The sequence below is a fragment of the Heterodontus francisci genome, chromosome 20, assembly GCF_036365525.1.
Source record: "Heterodontus francisci isolate sHetFra1 chromosome 20, sHetFra1.hap1, whole genome shotgun sequence".
Classification (NCBI taxonomy): Eukaryota; Metazoa; Chordata; class Chondrichthyes; order Heterodontiformes; family Heterodontidae; genus Heterodontus; species Heterodontus francisci.
This window is the reverse complement of record NC_090390.1, coordinates 89,706,224-89,728,032: the sequence shown is the minus strand read 5'-3', so window position 1 is coordinate 89,728,032 and position 21,809 is coordinate 89,706,224. Positions and strand designations below refer to the sequence as shown.

At 42.8% G+C, this 21,809-nt stretch overlaps 2 protein-coding genes across 5 annotated transcripts in view; one reads left to right on the top strand and one right to left on the bottom strand.

The window, feature by feature from the left end:
* The window catches only part of sfr1 (SWI5-dependent homologous recombination repair protein 1), a 32,396-nt gene extending 19,725 nt beyond the window's left edge, over positions 1–12,671 (top strand). For both annotated transcript variants that reach the window (XM_068053220.1, XM_068053219.1), the window contains exon 4: positions 10,623–12,671. In XM_068053220.1, the coding sequence (XP_067909321.1) occupies positions 10,623–10,811 (189 nt within the window). In that variant the 3' untranslated portion in view covers positions 10,812–12,671. The remainder of the gene's footprint in view (positions 1–10,622) is intronic.
* cfap43 (cilia and flagella associated protein 43) overlaps positions 11,939–21,809 on the bottom strand; it is a 293,334-nt gene continuing 283,463 nt past the window's right edge. For all 3 annotated transcript variants that reach the window (XM_068053204.1, XM_068053205.1, XM_068053206.1), the window contains one exon: positions 11,939–12,290. In XM_068053204.1, the coding sequence (XP_067909305.1) occupies positions 12,109–12,290 (182 nt within the window). In that variant the 3' untranslated portion in view covers positions 11,939–12,108. The remainder of the gene's footprint in view (positions 12,291–21,809) is intronic.

Genomic DNA, 21,809 nt, shown 5'->3' with positions numbered 1-21,809 from the left:
CTGAACTCCGGAAGCATTCACAAGAAGACAGACAAATTAATGCTACAAAAAGAGATAAATGGTTTTAATCTAATAACCATCACAGAGAGGTGGCTGCATGCTGACCAAGGTTGGGAACAAAATATTCCAGAGTACACAACGTTTCGAAAAGACAGAGAGAATGGAAAAGGAGGAGGGGTAGCCCTGATAATTAAGGATGATAAAAGGACAGCAGTGAGAAAGGAGTTTGGTAACAAATTTAACACCACTATTCAAAAAAAAAAAGGAGAGAGAGAAAACTGGGAACTAAATTGCTGGAATCCATTATTAAGGAAGTGGTAACAGCAATAAGAAAAATCACCATGACTTTACGAAAGGGAAATCATGTTTGACAAATTTATTACATTTTTTTGAGCATGTAACTAGCGGGATAGATAAAGGGATCAGTGAATGTATTATTTTGGGATTTTCAAGACATTTGATAAGGTGCCACATAAAAGGTTGATATACAAGATGAGTGCTCGGGAGATTGGGGATAATATCCTTGAACAGGGCTTTGGTGAGACTACAGCTGAAGTACTGTACACCATTTTGGTCTCCATATCTAAGGATATACTTGCCTTGGAGGTAGTACACCGAAGGTTCACTAGATTGGTTCTTGGGATGAGAGGGTTTTCCTATGTTGAGAAGCTGAGTAAATTGGGCCTGTACTTTTTGGAGTTGGGGGCTTGACCTGGTAGACACAGGTTGTTTCCCCTGACTGGGGAATCTAGAACACAGGGACACAGCCTCAGCATAAGGGGCTGATCTTTTAGGACTAAGATGACTAAATTTTCTTCACTCCAAGGATTGTGAATCTTTGGAATTGTCTAACCCAGAGGGTTGTGATTGTTCAGTCATTGAGTATATTCAAGGCGGAGGAGATAGATTTTTGCACTGTAACGGAATCCAAGGATATGGAGATCAGGCCTCCTTAAATTATCCTAATATAGACTGGGATATTAGTGTAAAGGGCGGGGGTGGAAAGAGTTTCTGAAGTGTGTTCAGGAGAATTTTCTACGTCAGCATGTTTCCGGTTCATGAGGAAGGATTATTGCTGGTTATAGGGAATGAGGTGGGTCAAGTGGATCAAATGTCAGTAGGGAAACATTTTGGAAAGAGTGATCAATAGTATGAGGTTTAGGTTAGCTACTGACCACCTCCAGGCGCTTATCCATTGTCTCTTGAGATAAGTAGGCCAAAGAAGAAGAGGTTAGCTATGGAAAAAGACCAGAGTTTAAAAAAAAAATAATTGTGGGTGGGCCAGTTTCAGTGGGGTGAGAATGGATCTGGCTCTGGTAAATTGGAATCAAAGACGAGCAGGCAAAACTGTAATGGAACAATGGGCTGCTTTTAAAGAGGAGATAGTCAAGGTACATTCCCACAGGGGGGACACGTCGGGCAAACTGAGAGCTTCCTGGATTACGAAAAAGTAAGATGAAGCAGAAAAAGGGTGTGAATGACTTATTTTATTATCCTGAAGTCTGAGAGAGTCACGCTAAATACAGAAAGTTTAGAGGGGCTATGAAAATGGAAAGAGAAGCAAAAAGGGAGTATGAGAAGAGAGTGCAGCTAACATAAAAGGGAGTCCAAAAGACTTCTATAAGCATATAAATGGTAAAAGGGTGATAAAAAGGAGGAATGGGACCGACTTAGGGACTTAAAAGGAGATTTATGCATGGAGGCTGAGGTACTAAATGAGTACTTTGCCTCAATCTTTACCAAAGAAGAAGATGCTGCCAAAGTTATAGTGAAAGAGGAGGTAGTTGAGACGCTGAATGGGCTAAAAATTGATAAGAGGTGGTATCAGAAAGGCTGGCAGCACTTAAAGTTGATAAGTCATCAGGATTGGATTAGATGAGGATACTGAAGAAAGTAAGGGTGGAAATTCTGGAGGCACTGGCCATAATCTTCCAATCCTCCTTAGATACAGCGGTGGAGCAGGAGGACTGGATAATTGCAAATGTGATATCCTAGTTTGAAAAAGAGTGTAAGGATAACCCCAGCAACTACAGGCCAGTCAGTTTAACCTCAGTGGTAGGAAAGCTTTTAGAAACGATAATCCAAGACAAAATTAGATGTCACTTGGACAAATGTGGATTAATTAAGGAAAGACAGCATGGATTTGTTAAGGGTAAATCATGTTTAACTAATTTGACTGAGTTTGATGGGGGTAATGCAGTTGATGTGGTGTACATGGACTTCCAAAAGGCATTTGATAAAGTGCCACACAACAGACTTTTCAGCAAAGTTAAAGCCCATAGAATAAAAGGGACTGTAGCAGCATTGATATGAAGTTGGCTGAGACAGGAATGGGTGTTTTTCGAACTGGAGAAAGTTATATAGTTGGGTTCCCTAGGGATCATTATTAGGAGAATTTCCTTTCTTGATCTATATTAATCACCTAGACATGAGTGCACAGGGCACAATTTCAAAAGTTGCAGCTGACACAAAACTTGGAAGTATTGTGAACTGTGAGGTGGATAGTGATAAACTTCAACAGGACATAGACAGGCTGGTGGAATGGGTGGACAAGTAACAAAGAAGGTTTCTGAAGGGAAAGCAATGGAAGTTGTCTATATGTATTTTAAGAAAGCTTTTGACAAACGACCACATAAAAGACTGGTTAAGAAAACTGAGGCTTGTGGAATGGGAGGGTCAGTGTTAGCTTAGATAAACAATTGGCTTAAGGACAGAAAACAGAGTCATGATAAAATGGTAAACAGTGGTGTTTCCCCAAGATTCAGTGCTAGGAGCACTACTTTTTTTGATGTATATGGCTTGGATATTGCAATACAAAGTAAAATTGCAAATTTGCTGATGATGCCAAACTTGGAGTTGTGGCAGACAGGATGATACCAATCGACTGCAATAGGATATAGGCGAGCAGAATGGGCAGGCAAGTGGAATTTAATAGAGTAATGTGAGCTGATGCATTTTGGCAAAGGGGATAGGGAGAGGCAATAGAGGGACAATTGTACAGGGACAGAGGGACCTGGTCGTTCATGTCCGTAAGATCCTTAAAGATGGCAAGACATATTGAGAGAGTAGTTAGCAAGGCATATGGGATCTGGTGCTTCATTAAATAGAGGTCTTGAGTACAAAAGCAGGGAAGTTATGCTGAAACTTTATAAAGCTGGGGTTGGGCCACAACTAGAGTATTATATCCAGTTCTGGTCACCTCACGTTAGGAAGGATTTACGGGTCCTTGAGAGGGTGCACAGGGAAATGAATGTGCAGGGCGAGAACTGGGAATGGGACTGATTGGACTGCTCTACAGAGAGCCAGCAGGGGCTCGATGGGCCGAATGGCCTCCTTTACCATTACGGCACTGACTGAGATGAAATTTCATGCAGAGAAGTGTGAAGTGATACATTTTGGTAAGAAAAATGAGGAGAGGCGATATAAAATAAAGGACACAATTCTAAAGGGGTGCAGGAGCAGAGAGGCCTGGTGGTAGATGAACACAGGGTTGAAGGTGACAGAGTAGGTTGCGAAAGCGGTGAATAAGGCAAATGGGATCCTGCACTTTGTAAATCGAGGCATAAGAGTACAAAAGCAAGGACATTGTGGTGAATCTTTATAAAAACCCTGGTTCAGCCTCAACTGGAACATTGTGTCCAAATTTGGGCACCACGCTTTAGGAAGGATGTGAAGACATTCGGGTGCAGAAAAGTTTTATGAGAATGGTTCCAGGGATGAGGGACTTCAGTTACATGGATAGATTGGAGAAGCTAGGGCCATTCTCCTTAAAAGAGAGGAGATTTGATTGAAGTACTCCAAAATCATGATGGGTCTGAACAGACTCGATAGGGAGGAACTGTTCCCATTGGCAGAAGAGATGAGGACCAGAGGACACTGATTTAAAATGATTGGCAAAAGAAGCAAAGGCGTCATGAAAACTTTTTTACGCAGTGAGTGGTTATGATCTGGAATGCACTGCCTGAAGGTGTGGTGGAGGCAGATTTAATCGTGGCTTTCAAAAGGGTATTGGATAATTACCTGAAGAAAAAATTTGCAGGGCTACGGGGAAAAGGCGAGGGAGTGGGACTAGGGGGGGTTGCTCTTGCAGAGAGCCGGCATGGACACGATGGGCCGAATGGCCCATCTAAATTGCTCTTGCAGAAATTGTAAGGGAAGCAAGGGATATGGGAATCAGTTAGGAAAATTGAGTTAAGGTTGAGTTAGAAAGATGGATGAGGAGCTGCAGGCAGATTTTAGTGAACTAGGAAAGAAACTAGCAAGCAGGACTTGCTCTGATGATGTGGATTCTGTATGGGTAGAGCTGAGAAACACTAAAGGGCAAAAAACGTTAGTGGGGGTTGTATATAGACCCCCAAACTGTAGTGGTGATGTTGGGAATGGCATTAAACAGGAAATTAGAGACGCATGCGAGAAAGGAACATCTGTAATTATGGGTGACTTTCATCTGCATATAGATTGGGCAAATCAAATTAGTCACAATACCGTAGAGGAGGAATTCTTGGAGTGTATACGGGATGGTTTTCTGGACCAATACATTGAGGAACCAACTAGAGAACGGGCCATCCTAGACTAGGTATTGTGTAATGAGAGAGAAATAATTGACAATCTAGTGGTGCGAGACCCCTTGGGGATGAGTGACCATAATATGATAGAATCCTTCATCAAGATGGAGAGTGACGTAGTTGATTCTGAGACTAGGGTCCTGAATCTTAGTAAAGGAAACTACGAAGGTATGAGGCGCGAGTTGGCAATGAAGGATTGGGAAACATTACTTAAAGGGATGATGGTGGATAGGTAATGGCAAACATTTAAAGAGTGCATGGATGAACTGCAACAATTGTTTATCCCTGTCTGATGCAAAAGTAAAACGGGCAAGGTAGCCAAACCATGGCTTACAAGGGAAATTAGAGATAGCATTAGATCCAAGGAAGAGGCATATAAATTTGCCAGAAAAAAATAACAGACCTGAGGATTGGGAGCAGTTTAGAATTCAGCAAAGGAGGACCAAGGGATTGATTAAGAAGGGGAAAATAGAGTACGAGAGTAAGCTTGCGGGGAACATAAAAACTGCCTGTAAAAGTTTCTATAGGTATGTGAAGAGAAAAAGATTGTTGAAGACAAATGTAGGTTCCTTGCACTCAAACAGGGGAATTTATTATGGGGAATAATGAAATGGCTGACCAACTAAATGCATACTTTGGTTTGGTCTTCACAAAGGAGGACACAAATATCATACCCGAAATGTTGGGGAACACAGGGCTTAGTGAGAGAGAGGAACTGAAGGAAATCAGTATTCGTAAAGAAATGGTGTTGGGGAAGTTGATGGGATTGAAGGCCGATAATTCCCCAGGGCCTGATGGTATGTATCCCAGAGTACGTAAGGAAGTGGCCCTAGAAATAGTGGATGCATTGGTGGTCATCTTCCAAGATTCTATAGACTCTGGAACAGTTCCTACAGATTGGAGGGTAGCTAATGTAACCCCACTATTTAAAAAGGGAGGTAGAGAGAAAGCAGGGAATTATAGACCAGTCAGCCTGATGTCGGTAGTGGGGAACAGTGGTAGAATCAGGCAGAGTCAGCATGGATTTATGAAAGGGAAATCATGCTTGACAAATCTACTAGAATTCTTCGAGGATGTAACTATTAGAGTTGATGAGGGGGAGCCAGTGGATGTGGTTTATTTGGACTTTCAGAAGGCTTTCGACAAAGTCCCACAGAAGAGATTAGCATGTAAAATTAAAGCGCATGGGATTGGGGGTAGTGTATTGCGATGGATAGAAAATTGGTTGGCAGACAGGAAACAAAGAGTAGGGATAATTGGGTCTTTTTCCGAATGGCAGGCAGTGACTAGTGGGGTACTGCAGGGATTGGTGCTAGGACCCCAGCTATTCACAATATATATGAATGACTGACAGATGAGGGAACTAAATGTAATATCTCCAAATTTGCAGATGACACAAAACTGGGTGGGAGGCTGAGTTGTGAGGAGGATGCAGAGAGGCTTCAGGGTCATTTGGACAAGTTGAGTGAGTGGGTAAATGCATGGCAAATGCAGTATAATGTGGATAAATGTGAGGTTATCCACTTTGGTAGTAAAAACAGGAAGGCAGATTATTATCTGAACGGCTATAAACTGAGAGAGGGGAATATGCAGCGAGACCTGGGTGTTCTCCTACACCAGTCGCTGAAGGTAAGCATGCTTTAGATAGAGGATCTGTATCGGCGCAGGCTTGGAGGGCCAAAGGGCCTGTTCCTGTGCTGTAATTTTCTTTGTTCTTTGTTCTTTCTTTGGTCCAACAGGTGGTAAAAAAGGCAAATGGTATGTTGGCCTTCATAGTGAGAGGATTCGAGTACAGGAGCAGGGATGTCTTGCTGCAATTATACAGGGCCTTGGTGAGGCCACACCTGGAATATTGTGTGCAGTTTTGGTCTCCTTATCTGAGGAAGAATGTTCTTGCTATAGAGGGAGTGCAGCGAAGGTTTACCAGACTGATTCCTGGGATGGCAGGACTGACGTATGAGGAGAGATTGAGTCGGTTAGGATCATATTCGCTGGAGTTCAGAAGAGTGAGGGGGGAATCTAATAAAACATATAAAATTCTAACAGGACTTGACCGGGTAGTTGCAGGAAGGATGTTCCCGATGGTGGGGGAGTCCAGAACCAGGGGTCATAGTCTAAGGATATGGGGTAAACCTTTCAGGACTGAGATGAGGAGAAATTTCTTCACCCAGAGAGTGGTGAGCCTGTGGAATTCGCTACCACAGAAAGCAGTTGAGGCCAAAACATTGTATGTTTTCAAGAAGGAGTTAGATATAGCTCTTGGGTCTAAACGGATCAAAGGGTATGGGGTAAAAGCGGGAACAGGTTACTGAGTTGGATGATCAGCCATGATCATAATGAATGGCAGAGCATACTCGAATGGCCTACTCCTGCTCCTATTTTCTATGTTTCAATGACTTCAAAGATAGCAATCTCCAGTTTACTCCCAGTGCCACATATTAGCAAGTATAGGAGGGTAAAGCAGATGAATGTGTGGCTGGAAAGATGGTGCAGGAGGGAGAGCCTTAGATTTCTGGGACATTGGGACTGGTTTTGGCAGAGATGGGACCTGTACAGGCTGGATGAGTTGCATTTGAATGGAACCAGGACCAATGTCCATGCTGGGTGGTTTGCTATAGTGCTGTTGCAGAGGGTTTAAATCTAATTTGGCAGGGGTATAGAAACTAGGAGGATACCTTAGAGAGGAAAAACAAGGTGCACAAAAAATTAGGAGGGACAGATCGTACTAGAATAAGAAATAGTAAAGTAATAGGTGGGATCAGAGTAAGAGGGAATGTAATAAAATCTAAATTAGGCTTACTGTGCATGTATGCACGGAGTAAATAAGGTTGTTGAGCTGCAGGCACAGATAGCCAAGTGGGAATATGATGTAGCTCTACAGAGATCTGGGTCAAAAAAGGGCAGGACTGGGTACTAAATATTCCTGGATACAAAGTGTTAAGGAAGGAAAGAAAGGAGGAGGGTTGGCAGGAGAATATTACAGTGCTGGAGAGAGAATATGTGTTAGAAAGATCAAGGACAGAATCTAATTGGATAGAGCTGAGAAACCATAGAGGTACCATTATGCTACTGGGTGTATTCTATTGGCCACCAACTAGTGGGAAAGATAGTCGTAATGGCATAGGAGGAGGTCATTTGGCCCATCGAGTCCATGTGGGATCTCTGTAGAGCAAGCTACTCAGCCCTGCAAGTTTATTTCCCTCAAGTGGCCATCCAATTTCCTTTTGAAATTATTGATCATCTCTGCTTCCACCACCCTCGTAGGCAGCGAGTTCCAGGTCATTACCACTCACTGTTATATAAAAAAATTCTTCCTCACATCACCCCTCTGTTTCTCTTGCCCAAAACTTTAACTCTGTGTGCCTTAATCCTTGTATCATCACCTAATGGGAACCACTCTTCTTTTTACCCTATCCAAATCATTTTGTATACTTCTGTAAAATCTCCCCATAATCTCTTTCTTTTGCTCCAAGGAAAACAACCTCAGCTTCTCCAACCTAACCTTTTAACTAAAATCCCCCATCCTTGGAACCATTCTGGAAAATCTCTTCTGGACCTTCACATGCTTCCTAAAGTGTGGTGACCAGAATTGGACACAATACTCTCGTCGGTGTCTAACCAGAGCATTATAAAGTTTCAGCATAACTTCCCTATTTTTGTATTCTGCCTGTATGCATGAAGCCCAAGATCCCATATACTTTGTTAACCACTCTCCCAGTATCTCCTGCCACCTTCAAAGATCGATGCACGCGCATCTCCAAGTCCCTTTTGTTTCTGCACACTCTGTAGAGCTGCGCCATTAATTCTGTATTGCATCACCTCGCATTACTCTGTATTAAATTCCATCTGCCGCTTGTCTGCCGTTCTATCCTATCTATATCCTTTTGCAGGGGTTTGTATCATCCTTACTGTTTGCCACTCCAAGTTTGGTATCATCAGCAAATTTCGAAATTCTGCTCTCTGTATACAAATGGCTTGTGTTCTGAAAACCCCACATGCCAAATGGGAAATATTAATTTCATCGATTGGAACTTTGCTTACGACTTTTACTGGAAATTATTAGAAATAACTTATTAAAAAGAACAGTTCACAGCCAAAATGGCCACGATCATTTGCATTTGAAACACCAAAGCATTAGACTGGAGACGAACATGATCGACTCAGCCTAGCCAGAACAATGGGATGCTCTCTGATTCAATTACCTGAGAAACCTGATCAATGTGGTCGTTGAGCCATCGACGCCCATTGACTTTGAAAGAGCCAACTCCCCCACCAAATATGTCGGGACAGTCTGAGGGGAGAACCTTGAATTCGAGAAAATTCCAGAAGAACCTCATTAAAATAGAGGTGGTCATGTCACGTGACTGCTTGTGCATCTCTCTTGTAAAGATTCAGAGAAGCTGCAGCTGCAGACCACCACAACCAACTAGGATACCAGGAGCAAAACCCCTTCTGGAGCCTGAGAAGCAAGCCCAAACAGTGCACATGGCCCAGCCAGGACTTCAGGACTACAATTTCAACTAAGAACACTGGGACTGCTGAACTGTATTTAAATTCCATTTATTACAGACGCTACTCTATTTTTTCCTTCTTATCTATTTGTGTGTGTGTATGTGTGTGGCTTTTGTGTGAATATGGGCATGGATGCGTAACATATTTTACTAATTTTAAACCAGTTTAGAGTGTTAAGGATAATAAACTTATACCTGTCTTGTTAATTTGCAATTATAGGAACAACAGGAGCAAGTGCTCACTGAGGTGGTAAGTTCAATCATCGCAACCCTGTTGCGCTCAAATCAGAGAAGGGGCATAAGGTGAGCCTGAGACCCCTTCCTCACCTGGTCGTAACACTTGGATCTTGGAATATAGCAAAATAAAGCAGTGGTCTTAGCACTGACCCTTGGGGAGCACCGCTGTCTACCATCCTCCAGTCTGAAAAATAGCCATCTATCACAACTCGCTGTTTTCTGTCCTTAAGCCAATTTTTTATCCAATTGGACACTGACCCTCCTATTCTATGAGCCTCAATTTTGTTAACAGCCTTTTATGTGGTTATTTATCAAACATTTTCTTAAAATCCACAGAGACAACATCCACCACATTCCCTTCATCAACCTTCTCTGTTACTTCATTAAAAAATTCAGTTAGATTAGTTAAGCATGATCTGCCTTTTACAAATCCGTGCTAGCTCGCCTTACTTAACTCAAACCTCTCCAAGTGCCTTTTGATTTTTTTGCCCCCCTTAATTATTGTTTCCAAAACCTTACCCACCACTGATGTTAAACTAACTGGCCAGTAGTTGCTAGAACTGTGTCCTTACACCCTTTCTTGAATAAGGGTGTCACATTTGCCACTCTTCATTCCTTTGGCACCTCCTTATCTATGGAAGATTATGGCAAGCCTTTCCACTATCTCCACTCCCACTTCCTTTAGCGACCTGGGATGCAAGTCATTCACCCTGAGCACAGCCAGCCTTTCCAATGCCTCCTCCCTCTCAATTTTTACCCTGTGTTCTGTAACATGTTTAAATCCCTATGCTTGGATAGTATTGAAGGTCTCTGGGGACAATGGCAGTTTAGTAAGACCTCCTTAACCAAGGATTTATGGTACTGCACAGTGAAGTTTGGATTCAGCCACAATACTGGATTCAAGACCCATTTAGAACTCAGTCTGAGTGAGCAGACAAAGTTAAAATGGGTGGTATTGAAGTTGAAATTTAGCACATGCACATGATGTGGGTATTAGCTGAATCCTGGTGCGGTAACTTCAGGCCTCATTGTAATCTAGCACTAAAACTGGAGGATGTCAACATAAGATGGATCTGTGCTGCGCCTAATCTCACTCCCAACTGAAGGAGGAAATACAGCTGAGAAATTACTTCTGTCCCTCTGCTTCCCAAATCTATTCTACACTCACTTGAAGTCTGCTGTGTGTTTTGGACAAGATTAAATGGTTATACATTAAATCTCAGGCTGTGGTGTGTACCCACTTAATTCTGACTATGTGTATTCCCAATAACTGACCAACAATGCCCATTTGATTTTTTTTTCTCTACAGAATAACTTGGCACAACTGGGGTCTCTGATAGAGAAATGGAGGAAGAGTAGCCAGACCTTGCTGTATGAGCTCCAAGTGGCCCTTTCCACTGATTCCAAACCAACTCTGACCCAGCTCATAGACAGCTTGGCGGTGGAGGATAGACTCCTGCATTACAACAGGCTTGAGGAGGACTTCACGGATGCATGAGATCACTCTTATGCTGAGAATCAGCAGCCTCTTTCACTACAATAGTTAGCCATTTCTTTACCTTGCAGCCAGTAGCTTCCTGCCACTACAAGACATTGTTTTATTGTAAAGACTTTGCTCCACTGGGTTATATTGTGTGTCTTTGTTTTTTTTTTAAATTCCTGAAGTTGCATTGCTGCCATGTTTTTTCTACTGTGGAAGGGTGCAGCAGCATGGGCCCATGCACCCCTCTCCAGCCATCACTGGTACCACTTTAATTGGCCAGCAGGTAGAGAAGGTGGCACGTTGCTTGTTCCTTTCCCACGCCATGCTGTCCTGAAATGTTCAAGGCTTGAACAATTAATAGCAAGTAGTGTTTCTCAGCCAAAAGAATGCATGAGTGCTTTATAGGAGGGTGAGGTGGGTATCTAGCAGCAAAAGAGGAATTAAGGAAAAGTAATATTTTTAGGAGGCTTTTGCAGGCAAAGATAAATAGGAAGTCAGAGGGCAGGAATGCCATTGGTGGAGTGAAGGGAGCGGGAGAGCAACAGTGATTCTGAGCCTGAGTGTGGACTGGGATACGTGGCTGGAGAAGATCGCTCAGGTACTCATTGTGGCAGCAGCAGTACAAATAGCTCCGTGTAATTCCCATCCCTCGGTGCTGGGATTCAAGTTACGTTACCCAATAACCAGTTACCACATACAATCCCAGCCAACAGCACTTGCTGCAGTGGAGAAAATATAACCCCAGCAGAGCTAACCAGAATCTAAAGTTGGATGGAGACATTGAATGTTCGGCCTTTTTCCACAAACTCATCTAGACTGCAGTTCAATTTAGCTTCCTTCATCACATGATTAAATGTGCGATTAAGGTGATTTAAAATTATTGGGGCAGTGTGCTTGTGTTATATAGAAAAGTGAGATACTGTGGATCTGAAATAGAAGCAGAGAATGCTGGAAATAAACAGGTCAGGGAGCATATGTAGGGAGAGAAACGGTTAACATTTCAGCACCTTTCATCACACTAATCCAAGCAGTTGCTTTTGTATTATATAGAAATGTTTTGTATGGGTGGGGTGGAGTGAACAGGAAGAGTACATCAGGTGATGCATCCTTCTCCCAGGAAAGACTCAGTCAATGCTGTACAATCTGAGCAAAACAAAACATCTTTAATGAATACAAATTTTTAATTAAACCAATAGCCAAATGATTATGAATTGTCGAGATTAATGTTAAGTCTTTGATAGAAAACTAAACTTTAACTTTCTGGTGTGCATTTTATTCCAAAGACATCAAGAGAAGAGGAAAACCAGTACTTTTAATTGTAGGTATATTGCTCTATTTCAGCCAGGACTGGAAAGGTTTTCATGCGTTGCCTCTCCAACTCGTTTCTCAGGCTAGCGATATCCTCGGCCTGGGTTCGGCTCAGTTCCACCAACTTGTTGTGCTGCATCAGATCCCTGAAGCGAGTCTGGGCATCTTGAGTTGATCCAACCATTGCTAATACAGAAAGAACAATCAGTCTCTTCCTGGACTTATACTGAACTCAAGAAATAGGAGCAGGAGTAGACCATATGCCACTTTGAGCCTGCTTCGCCATATAATACAATTGTGACTGATCTTGGGCTTTAACTCCACTTTCCTGTCCGCTCGCCACATCCCTTGATTTTCCCAAGAGATCAAAAATCTGTCTATCCCAGCCTTAAATGTATTCAACGATGGAGCATCCACAACCCTTTGAGTGAAGTAATTTCTCCTCATCTCAGTCGTTGTACCACCTCCAATGCAAATATATCCTTCCTTAAATTTGGAGACCAAAACTGCAAACAGTACTCCAGATGTGGTCTCACCAAAACCCTGCACAATTGTAGCAATACTTATTCCTGTACTCCAATCCCTTTGCAATAAAGGCCAAAATGCCATTTGCTTTCCTAATTGCTTGCTGTACCTGCATGCTAACTTTTTGTGTTCCTGGTACGGGCACACCCAAGTCTCTTTGAACAGCAACACTCAAAGTTTCACACTTTTTAAAAAAAATTCTGCTTTTCTATTCTTGTGACCAAAGTGAATAACTTCACACTTCCCTACATCTGGAATGAAGCATTAGTGGAGTACAGAAAGTGTAGGATGGAGCTTAAAGCAATTAGGAGAGTAAAGAGGGAATATGAGAAAGCTCTGGCTGGTAAAAGTGGGGAAAATCCCAAGATATTCTATAAGTATATCAATGGGAAGAGGATAACCAGGGAAAGAGTAGGACCCATTAGGGAAATTTGTGGGTGGAGCCAGAGGACATTGGTAGGGTGTTGAATGAATACTTCACATCTGTCTTCACCCAAGAGAATGAGGATGTAGATATGGAACTCAGAGAGAGACGATGAGGTTCTTGAGCAAATTGTCATAGGGAGTGACAAGGTATTGGAGGTTTTGGCAGGCTTAACAGTGGACAAATCTCCAGGTCCGGATGATTTGTGTCCCAGGATGCTGTGGGAGGTGAGGGTGGAGACTGCAGGGGCTCTGACCCAAATTTTTAATTCCTCTCTGGCCACCGGGGAGGTGCCAGAGGACTGGAGAACCGCTAATGTGGTCCCACTATTTAAGAAAGGTTGTAGAGATAAGCCAGGGAACTATAGACCAGTGAGTCTCACGTCAGTGGTAGGGAAACTATTGGGGAAAATTCTGAAGGAGACAATCTATCTCCACTTGGAGAGGCAAATTTGATTAGGAATAGTCAGCATAGCTTTGTCAGAGGGAGGTCATGTCTAACAAATTTGATTGAATTTTTTGAGCATGTGACCAGGTGTGTAGTTGATGTAGTTTACATGGATTTCAGCAAAGCCTTTGACAAGGTCCCACATGGGAGACTTATCAAGAAAGCAAATGCACATGGGATACAAGGTGGATTCAAAATTGGCTTAACTGTAGGAGACAGAGAGTGATGACAGCTGGCTGTTTTAGTGACTGGAAGCTAGTGTTCAGTGGCGTACCACAGGGATCTGTGCTGGGTCCCCTATTGTTTGTCATTTATATAAATGACATAGATGACTATGTGGGGGGCAGGATCAGTAAGTTCGTGGATGACACAAAGATTGACCGAGTGGTTAACAGTGAGGTTGAGTGTCTTGAGTTACAGGAAGATATAGACGGGATGGTCAAATGGGCAGAAAAGTGGCAGATGGAATTTAACCCTGAAAAGTTTGAGGTGATACACTTTGGAAGGAGTAATGTGACATGGAAGTATTCAATGAATGGCCTGACACTGGGAAGTTCCGAGGAACAAAGGGACCTTGACGTGTTTGTCCATAGATCCCTAAAGGCAGAAGGGCAGGTTAATAGGGTGGTGAAAAAGGCATATGGGACACTTGCCTTTATCAATCGAGGCATAGATTACAAAAGCAGGGAGGTCATGTTGGAGTTGTATAGAACTTTGGTAACGCCACAGCTGGAATACTGTGTGCAATTCTGGTCACCACATTATAGGAAGGATGTGATTGCATTGGAGGGGGTGCAGAGGCGATTCACCAGGATGTTGCCTGGAATGGAACATTTAAGCTATGAAGAGAGGTTGGATAGGCTTGGGTTGTTTTTGCTGGAGCAGAGAAGACTGAGGGGTGACCTGATCGAGGTGTACAAGATTAGGAGGGGCATGGACAGGGTGGATAGGGAGCAGCTGTTCCCCTTAGTTGAAGGGTCAGTTACTATGGGACACAAGTTTAAGGTGAGGGGTAGGAGGTTTAAGGGGGATTTGAGGAACAATTTTTTTTACCCAGAGGGTGATGACAGTCTGGAATGCACTGCCTGGGAGGGTGGTAGAGGCAGGTTGCCTCACATCCTTTAAAAAGTACCTGGATGAGCACTTGGCACGTCATAACATTCAAGGCTATGGGCCAAGTGCTGGCAAATGGGATTAGGTAGACAGGTCAGGTGTCTTTAATGCATCGGTGCAAACCCGATGGGCCTCTTCTGCATTGTATTATTCTGTGATCTGCCATTTTGTTGCCCACTCAGTTAACCTGTCTATATCTCTTTGCAGTGCCTCTCAGTTCTCCCCACAGCTTACCTTTCCACCTGCCTTTCTTATCAGCAAACTTGGATAAATTACTCTGTCTCTTCATCCAAGTCGTTAATATAGATTGTAAATAGCTGAGGTCCCAGCACTGATCCTTGCGGCACTCCACTATTCCCTAACTGCCAACTTGCAAATAAAGGCCTGCTACCTGACCCGGACCTGACGACGTGTCTGGTTCGTGTCGGGTTGCACTTCCGGGTTCGGGCAGGGTCGGACACGCTCTATCACAGGTAAGTGGCTCCACTATTAATTTAATTTTTGTACTAGAAAGGTGGTTTCGTTAGTTATTTTAAGCTTGTGCAGATCAGCAACAAAGTGAAAAATGGAAGGTAAGTTAACCGATGGTCGGGTCGGGCGCAGGAAAAAGTGGAAGGACTCGGGCTGGGTCGGGCTTGGATCAATGTGGTTTTGTTGGGCTTGGGTCAGTTTTTTTTGTTTTGCAGACCCGAGCAGGCCTTTACTTGAAAATGCCCTTTTATGCCTGCTGTTTGCTTCCTGTCTGTTAATCAATCCTCTATCCATACTAATATATTACCCCCAACTCCAGGAGCACTTGCCTATTAACCTTTTGTGTGACACCTTATCGAATGCCTTTTGGAAATCCAGGTATACTATATCTACTGGGTCCCCTTCAATTACATCCTCAAAAAACTCAATACATTTTTCAAACAGGATTTCCCTTTCGTAAAACTATGTTGATTTGTTCTAATCATCCTGTGCTTTTGAAGTGCACTGTTGAGACTTCCTGAATAATAGTTTACAGCATTTTCCCAATGACTGATGTTAGGCTAACTGGCCTGTCGTTCACTGTTTTCTCCCTCTTTTTCTTGAAAAGTGATGTAACGTTTGCCAATTTCCAATCTGATGAGACCGTTCCCGAATCTAAGGAATTTTGGAAAAATCATTGATAGTGCTTCCACCATCTCTGCAGCTATCTCTTTTAGAACTCTAGGGTGTACGCCATCAGGTCCCGGGGATTTGTTAGATTTTAGTCACTTAAGTTTCTCCAATACATTTTCTTTGCTGATATTAATTTCCTCTCACTTTTTAGCCCCTAAGTTACTGTCTAGTTCTGGTATGAAACTTATGTCTTCTACCGTGAAGACAGACACAAAATATTTGTTCAATGCCTCTTATTTCCTGATTCCCCATGATAATTTCTCCTGTTTCTGATTCTAAGGGACCAACGTTTACTTTAGCTACTCACTTCCTTTTTATTTACTTATAAAAGCTCTTACAGTCTGGTTTTATTGTTCTGGCTAGTTTACTCTCATTCTATTTTTTCCTTTTTTGTCAATTTTTTGTGGCCCTTTTCTGGTTTCTAAAACCCTTCCAATCCTCAGACTTGCTAATTTCTTTCTGCAACTAAACTAAACTAAACATTGTAAGCCTCTTTTAATCTAATACTATCCTTAACTTCCTCAGTGAGCCACGGATGGGTCTTGCTGAGTTTTTTGTTTTTCAGTGGAATGTATTTTTGTTGAACATTTTGAATTGTTTCTTTAAAAGTTTTCCACTGTTTATTTACCAGCATACCTTTTTAGCCTATTTACCAATTAACCTTAGGCAGTTCTCCCCTCATACCTATGTACATTGGCTTTGTTTAAGTTTAAGATTCTTGTTTGTGAATGGAGCATGTCACTTTCAAATTTAACATGGAACTCAATGGAATTATGATCACTGTTTCCCAGTGGATCTTTTACTATGACATTACTAATTAACCCTGCTTCATTACACAATACTAGACCTAAGATAGCTTTATCCCTAGTCAGTTCCACAATGTATTGTTCCAGGAAACTGTCACGAAAACAGGGGGAAATATTTACTGCTAGGATTGTGACTTACTATCCCCAGTGGCGAGTGGGCTTCTGATCAATGAGAACCACTTTGGGAATGTCAGCCAGGAGCTTAGTAGCCAGAATCACTTTTCCTCTGACTTTTTTCCTTCTCTGATTGGCTTTTTAGTAGCAGGGCAGAGACTAGTAACCGTGGAGATGACTCAACACAATATTACCATCGAAATACTAACAGAATTGACTGGTAAATGTAATGTAGGTAATTCCAGTTGTTGAATCACTATATAAATGGGACATAACAACCGAATCCAAGTCTATTGCTAAAATCCAGATCAGTCCAGCCGATTTGTGTTTATTCAGTACTGTTTTCTGACATGTACATTGTGTAAACGTTGTCTGTACTTTGCAGATTTTCAGTGTTAACTTTACTCCGTATCATCCTCAGCTCAGATATGGGTTTAAGCCCCACCCCAGAATTTCAGCATATAACCTAGGCAGACATTTCAGTACTGCACTGTCAGAGGTGCTACCCTTCACTTGAGCTGGTGCTGAGCACTACTGTATGAACTTCTCCATCACTTCTACTTTGCTGGTGTAGCCTACTTGTATGGTTCAGTTGGGCTTTCCTCAGAGGAGTGCAGTCAGAGCCATGTTTGTGGCACCACAGGTGGCTCAGCTGTACAGGAGGAGAGGAAGAAGAGTGGAAGAGCAGTAGTGATGGGGGATTCGTTAATTAGGGGAACAGACAGGTGTTTCTGTGGCAGTAAACGTGACTCCAGGATGGTGTGTTGCCTCCCTAATGCCAGGGTCAAGGATGTCACAGAGCGGCTGCAGGACATTCTTCTGGGGGAGGGTGAACAGCCAGAGGTTGTGGTCCACATTGATACCAATGACATAGGTAGGAAGAGGCATGTGGTCATGAAAGCAGATTTTAGGGAGCTAGGAAGGAGATTAAAAAGCAGGACCTCAAAAGCAATAATCTCAGGATTATTCCCAGTCCCGTGTACAAGTGAGCAAAGGAATAGGAGAACTGAGTGATTGAATACATGGCTGGAAAACTGGTGTAAGAGGGATGGAGTCAGATTTCTGAGACATTAGGACCGGTTCTGGGGCAGGTGGGACCAGTACAAGATTGACAGGTTGCATTTTGGCACGACTGGGATGAACATCCTCGCAGGGAGATTTGCTAGTGCTGTTGCGGAGGGTTTAAACTAAATTGTCAGAGGGATGGGAACCTGAGAGGGAACTCAGATTGGAGGGAAGCAAAACTGGTAACTTGTCAGGGGTGTGGGAACCAGGAGAAAGTATTAGAGAGGAATACCAAGAAGCACAGAATACTGGAGGAAATAGATGGCACTAGAGTAGGGAATAGTAAGTTATTAGGTGGGGTCAGAGTAAGGGAGAAAGTAGTAAAGTCTGAATCAGGGTTAATGTGCATCTATGTGAATGCATGGAGTGTGGTTAATAAGACTGGTGAGGTACAGGTGCAGATTGCCACGTAAAAATATGACGACAGCGACCTGGGTGTTAAATATTCCTGGATATAAGGCGTTCAGGAAAGATAGGAAAGGGGGGGAGGGGTGGTGGTATTAAATCGGAGAGCATTGCAGTGCTGGAGAAAAAGGATGTCCCAGAGGGGTCGAGGACAGAATCAATTTGGCAAGAGCTAAGGAACAAAAAAGGTGCAGTTACATTGCTTGGTGTTGTCTATAGGTCACCAGCTATTGGGAAGGATGTAGAGGAACAAATTTGCAAGGAAATTAGAGAGATGCAAAAATGATAGGGTAGTTACACTGCAGGACTTTAATTATCCAAACATAGATTGGGATAGTAGTAGTGTAAAGGGCAGTGAGGGGCAAGAGTTCCTAGAGTGTGTTCAGGAAAATTTTCTACAACAGTATGTTGCTAGTCCAACGAGAAAGGAGGCACTGCTAGACCTGGTTCTTGGGAATGAGGTGGGTCAAGTGGATCAAGTATCAGTAGGAGAGCATTTAGGAGATAGTGATCATTGTATCATAAGGTTTAGGCTGACTAAGGAAAAGGACAAAGAGTAATCTAGAGTAAGAATGATTAACTGGGGGAAAGCCAACTTCAATGGGGTAAGACTGGAGCTGGGGCAAATAAATTGGAGCCAAAAGCTGGCAGAAAAACCGGTAGATGAACAATTGGGCTACTTTCAAAGAAAAGATAGTTTGGGCACAGTCAAGGTATGTTCCTCCAAAGGGAAAAGTAGGGCAAACAAATTGAGCTCCCTGGATGACAAAAGAGATAGTGATTAACATAAAGAAGAAAAAGTGTACTTATTACAGATGTCAGGTCGAAAATACTATTGAGAACCAGGCTGAATATAGAAGGTCCAGAAGGAAAGTGAAAAAGCAAATAAGAGAAGCAAAGAGAGAGCATGAAAAGAGACTGGCAACTAACATTAAAGGAAATCCCAAAGTTTTCTATAGGCATGTAAATGGTAAAAGCGTGCTAAAAGGAGTGGTGGGGCCAGTAAGGGGATTTACACATGGAGGCATAGCTTAGGTATTAAATGAATACTTTGCATCTGTCTTTACCAAGGAAGAAGATGCAACCCAGGTAATACTAAAAGAGGAGGTAAGTCACACACTAGAGGGGTTTAAAATTGATAAGGGGACGTATTAGATAGGCCGTCTGTACTTAAAGTGGATAAAGTAGCAGGACCAGATGAGATGGAAGTGAAGGTGGAAATCGCAGAGGCACTGGCCATGATTTTTCAGTCTTCCTTAGGCTTGGGGGTGGTGCCAGAGGACTGGAGAATTGCAAACATTACACCCTTGTTCAAAAAAGGGCGTAAAGATAAGCCCAGCAACTATAGGCCAGTCAGTTTGGCTTCGGCGGTAGGAAAACTTCTAGAAAAAATAATTTGGGACAAAATCAACAGTCACATGGGCAAATGCGAGTTAATTAAGGAAAGTCAGCATGGATTTCTTAAGGGAAAATCATGTGTAACTAACTTGCTGGAGTTTTTTGAGGCGGTAACAGAGAGGGTTGATGAGAGCAATGCTGTTGATGTGGTGTACATGGACTTTCAAGAGGCATTTGATACAGTGCCACACAACAGACCTGTGAGCAAACCTGTAGCTCATGGAATAAAAGGGACGGTAGCAACATGGATATGAAATTGGCTGAGTGACAGGAAATAAAGAGTAGTGGTTAAGGGATGTTTTTCGGGCTGGAGGAAGGTTTGTAGTGGAGATCCCCAGGGATCAGCGTTGAGACCCTTGCTTTTCCTGATATATATTAATGACCTAGACCTTGATGTACAGGGCACAATTTCAAAGTCTGCAGATGATACAAAACTTGGAAGCATTGTGAACTGTAATGGCTAATGTAAAGGAGGGAATATAACACAAAGGGATAAGGCAAATTCAGTGAATGGTCGTAGGGAGGGGGATATTGATTTTAATGTAGATAAATATAAGGTAATGTGCACTGAATGGGAAACAGCACCTGAGCTGCCGATGGAAGGGTGTCCACTGGTAAAGAGAAGGCCTCTGGCTTTGATAATTGACTTTTTGCTGAACAGTTCCATTACTGTGAACCAGAGTCAGAAAAGGAGATTATTCAGCCTACAGTCTGTGAGGGGCTGCTGGACTTATATCCTTGGTGTACAGGGCACAATTTCAAAGTTTGCAGATAATACAAAACTTGTAGCATTGTGAACAATGAGGAGGATAGTGTAGAACTTCAAAAGGACATAGACAAGTTGGTGGAATGGGCAGACAGGTGGCAGATGAAGTTCAATGCAGAGAAATGTGAAGTAATTCATTTTGGTAGGAAGAACATGGAGAGACAATATAGAATAAAGGGTACAATTCTAAAGGGTGTGCAGGAGCAGAAGGACCTGGGTGTATATGTTCATAAGTCATTGAAGATGGCAGGACAGGTAGAAAGAGCAGTCAATAAAGCATACAGTGTCCTGGGCTTTATTAAAAAGGGTATAGAGTACAAGAGCAAGGAAGTTATGCTGAACTTGTATAAGACACTAGTTCAGCCTCAGCTGGAGTATTGTGTCTAGTTCTGGGCGCCGCACTATTGGAAAGATGTGAGGGCAATGGAGAAAGTACAGAAAAGATTCACAAGAATAGTTCCAGGGATGAGGAACTTCAGTTATGAATTTAGATTGGAGAAGTTGGGACTGTTTTCCTTGGAGAAGAGAAGGCTGAGAGTCGATTTGATAGAGGAATTCAAAATCGTGAGCAGTCTGGACAGAGTAGAGAGAGAGAAACTGTTCCCACTCATGAAAGGTCAAGAACGAGAGGGCACAGATTTAAAGTAATTGATAAAAGAAGCAAAAGTGACGAGGAAAAACATTTTCACACAACAAGTTTTTTTTAAATTTAGAGATACAGCACTGAAACAGGCCCTTCGGCCCACCAAGTCTGTGCCGACCTACAACTACCCATTTATACTTCTTTGGCCTCCTTATCTCGAGAGACAATGGGTAAGCACCTGGAGGTGGTCAGTGGTTTGTGGAGCAGCGCCTGGAGTGGCTATAAAGGCCAATTCTAGAGTGACAGGCTCTTCCACAGGTGCTGCAGAAAAATTTGTTTTTCGGGGCTGTTTCACAGTTGGCTAATCAGTTATACTAATCCTACATTAATCACATATTCCCTACAACATCCCCACCATTCTCCTACCACCACTAGGGGCAATTTACCATGGCCAATTTACCTATCAACCTGCAAGTCTTTGGCTGTGGGAGGAAACCGGAGCACCCGGCGGAAACTCGCGCGGTCACGGAGAACTTGCAAACTCCACACAGCAAATGCTTAAGGTCTGGAATGGACTGCCTGAGAGTGTAGTGGAGGCAGGTTCAATTGAAGCATTCAAAAAGGAATTGGACAGTTATGAAAAGGAAGAATGTGCAGGGTTATAGGGAGGCAGGGGAATGGAACTGAGGGAATTGCTTTTTCAGAGAGCCAGTGCAACACGATGGGCCAAATGACCACCTGCACTGTAACGATTCTGTGATTTTGTGCACCAACCTTAATACTGCCCTATTCAACAAAAAACAAATTCTCCTGCTGTCCTGACTAACATTCCTTTCAACCCCACCACTTCTTCATTTACCCAATTACAGAATTACATAGTCTATAGAACAGAATTAGGTGGTTTGGACCAAGTGGT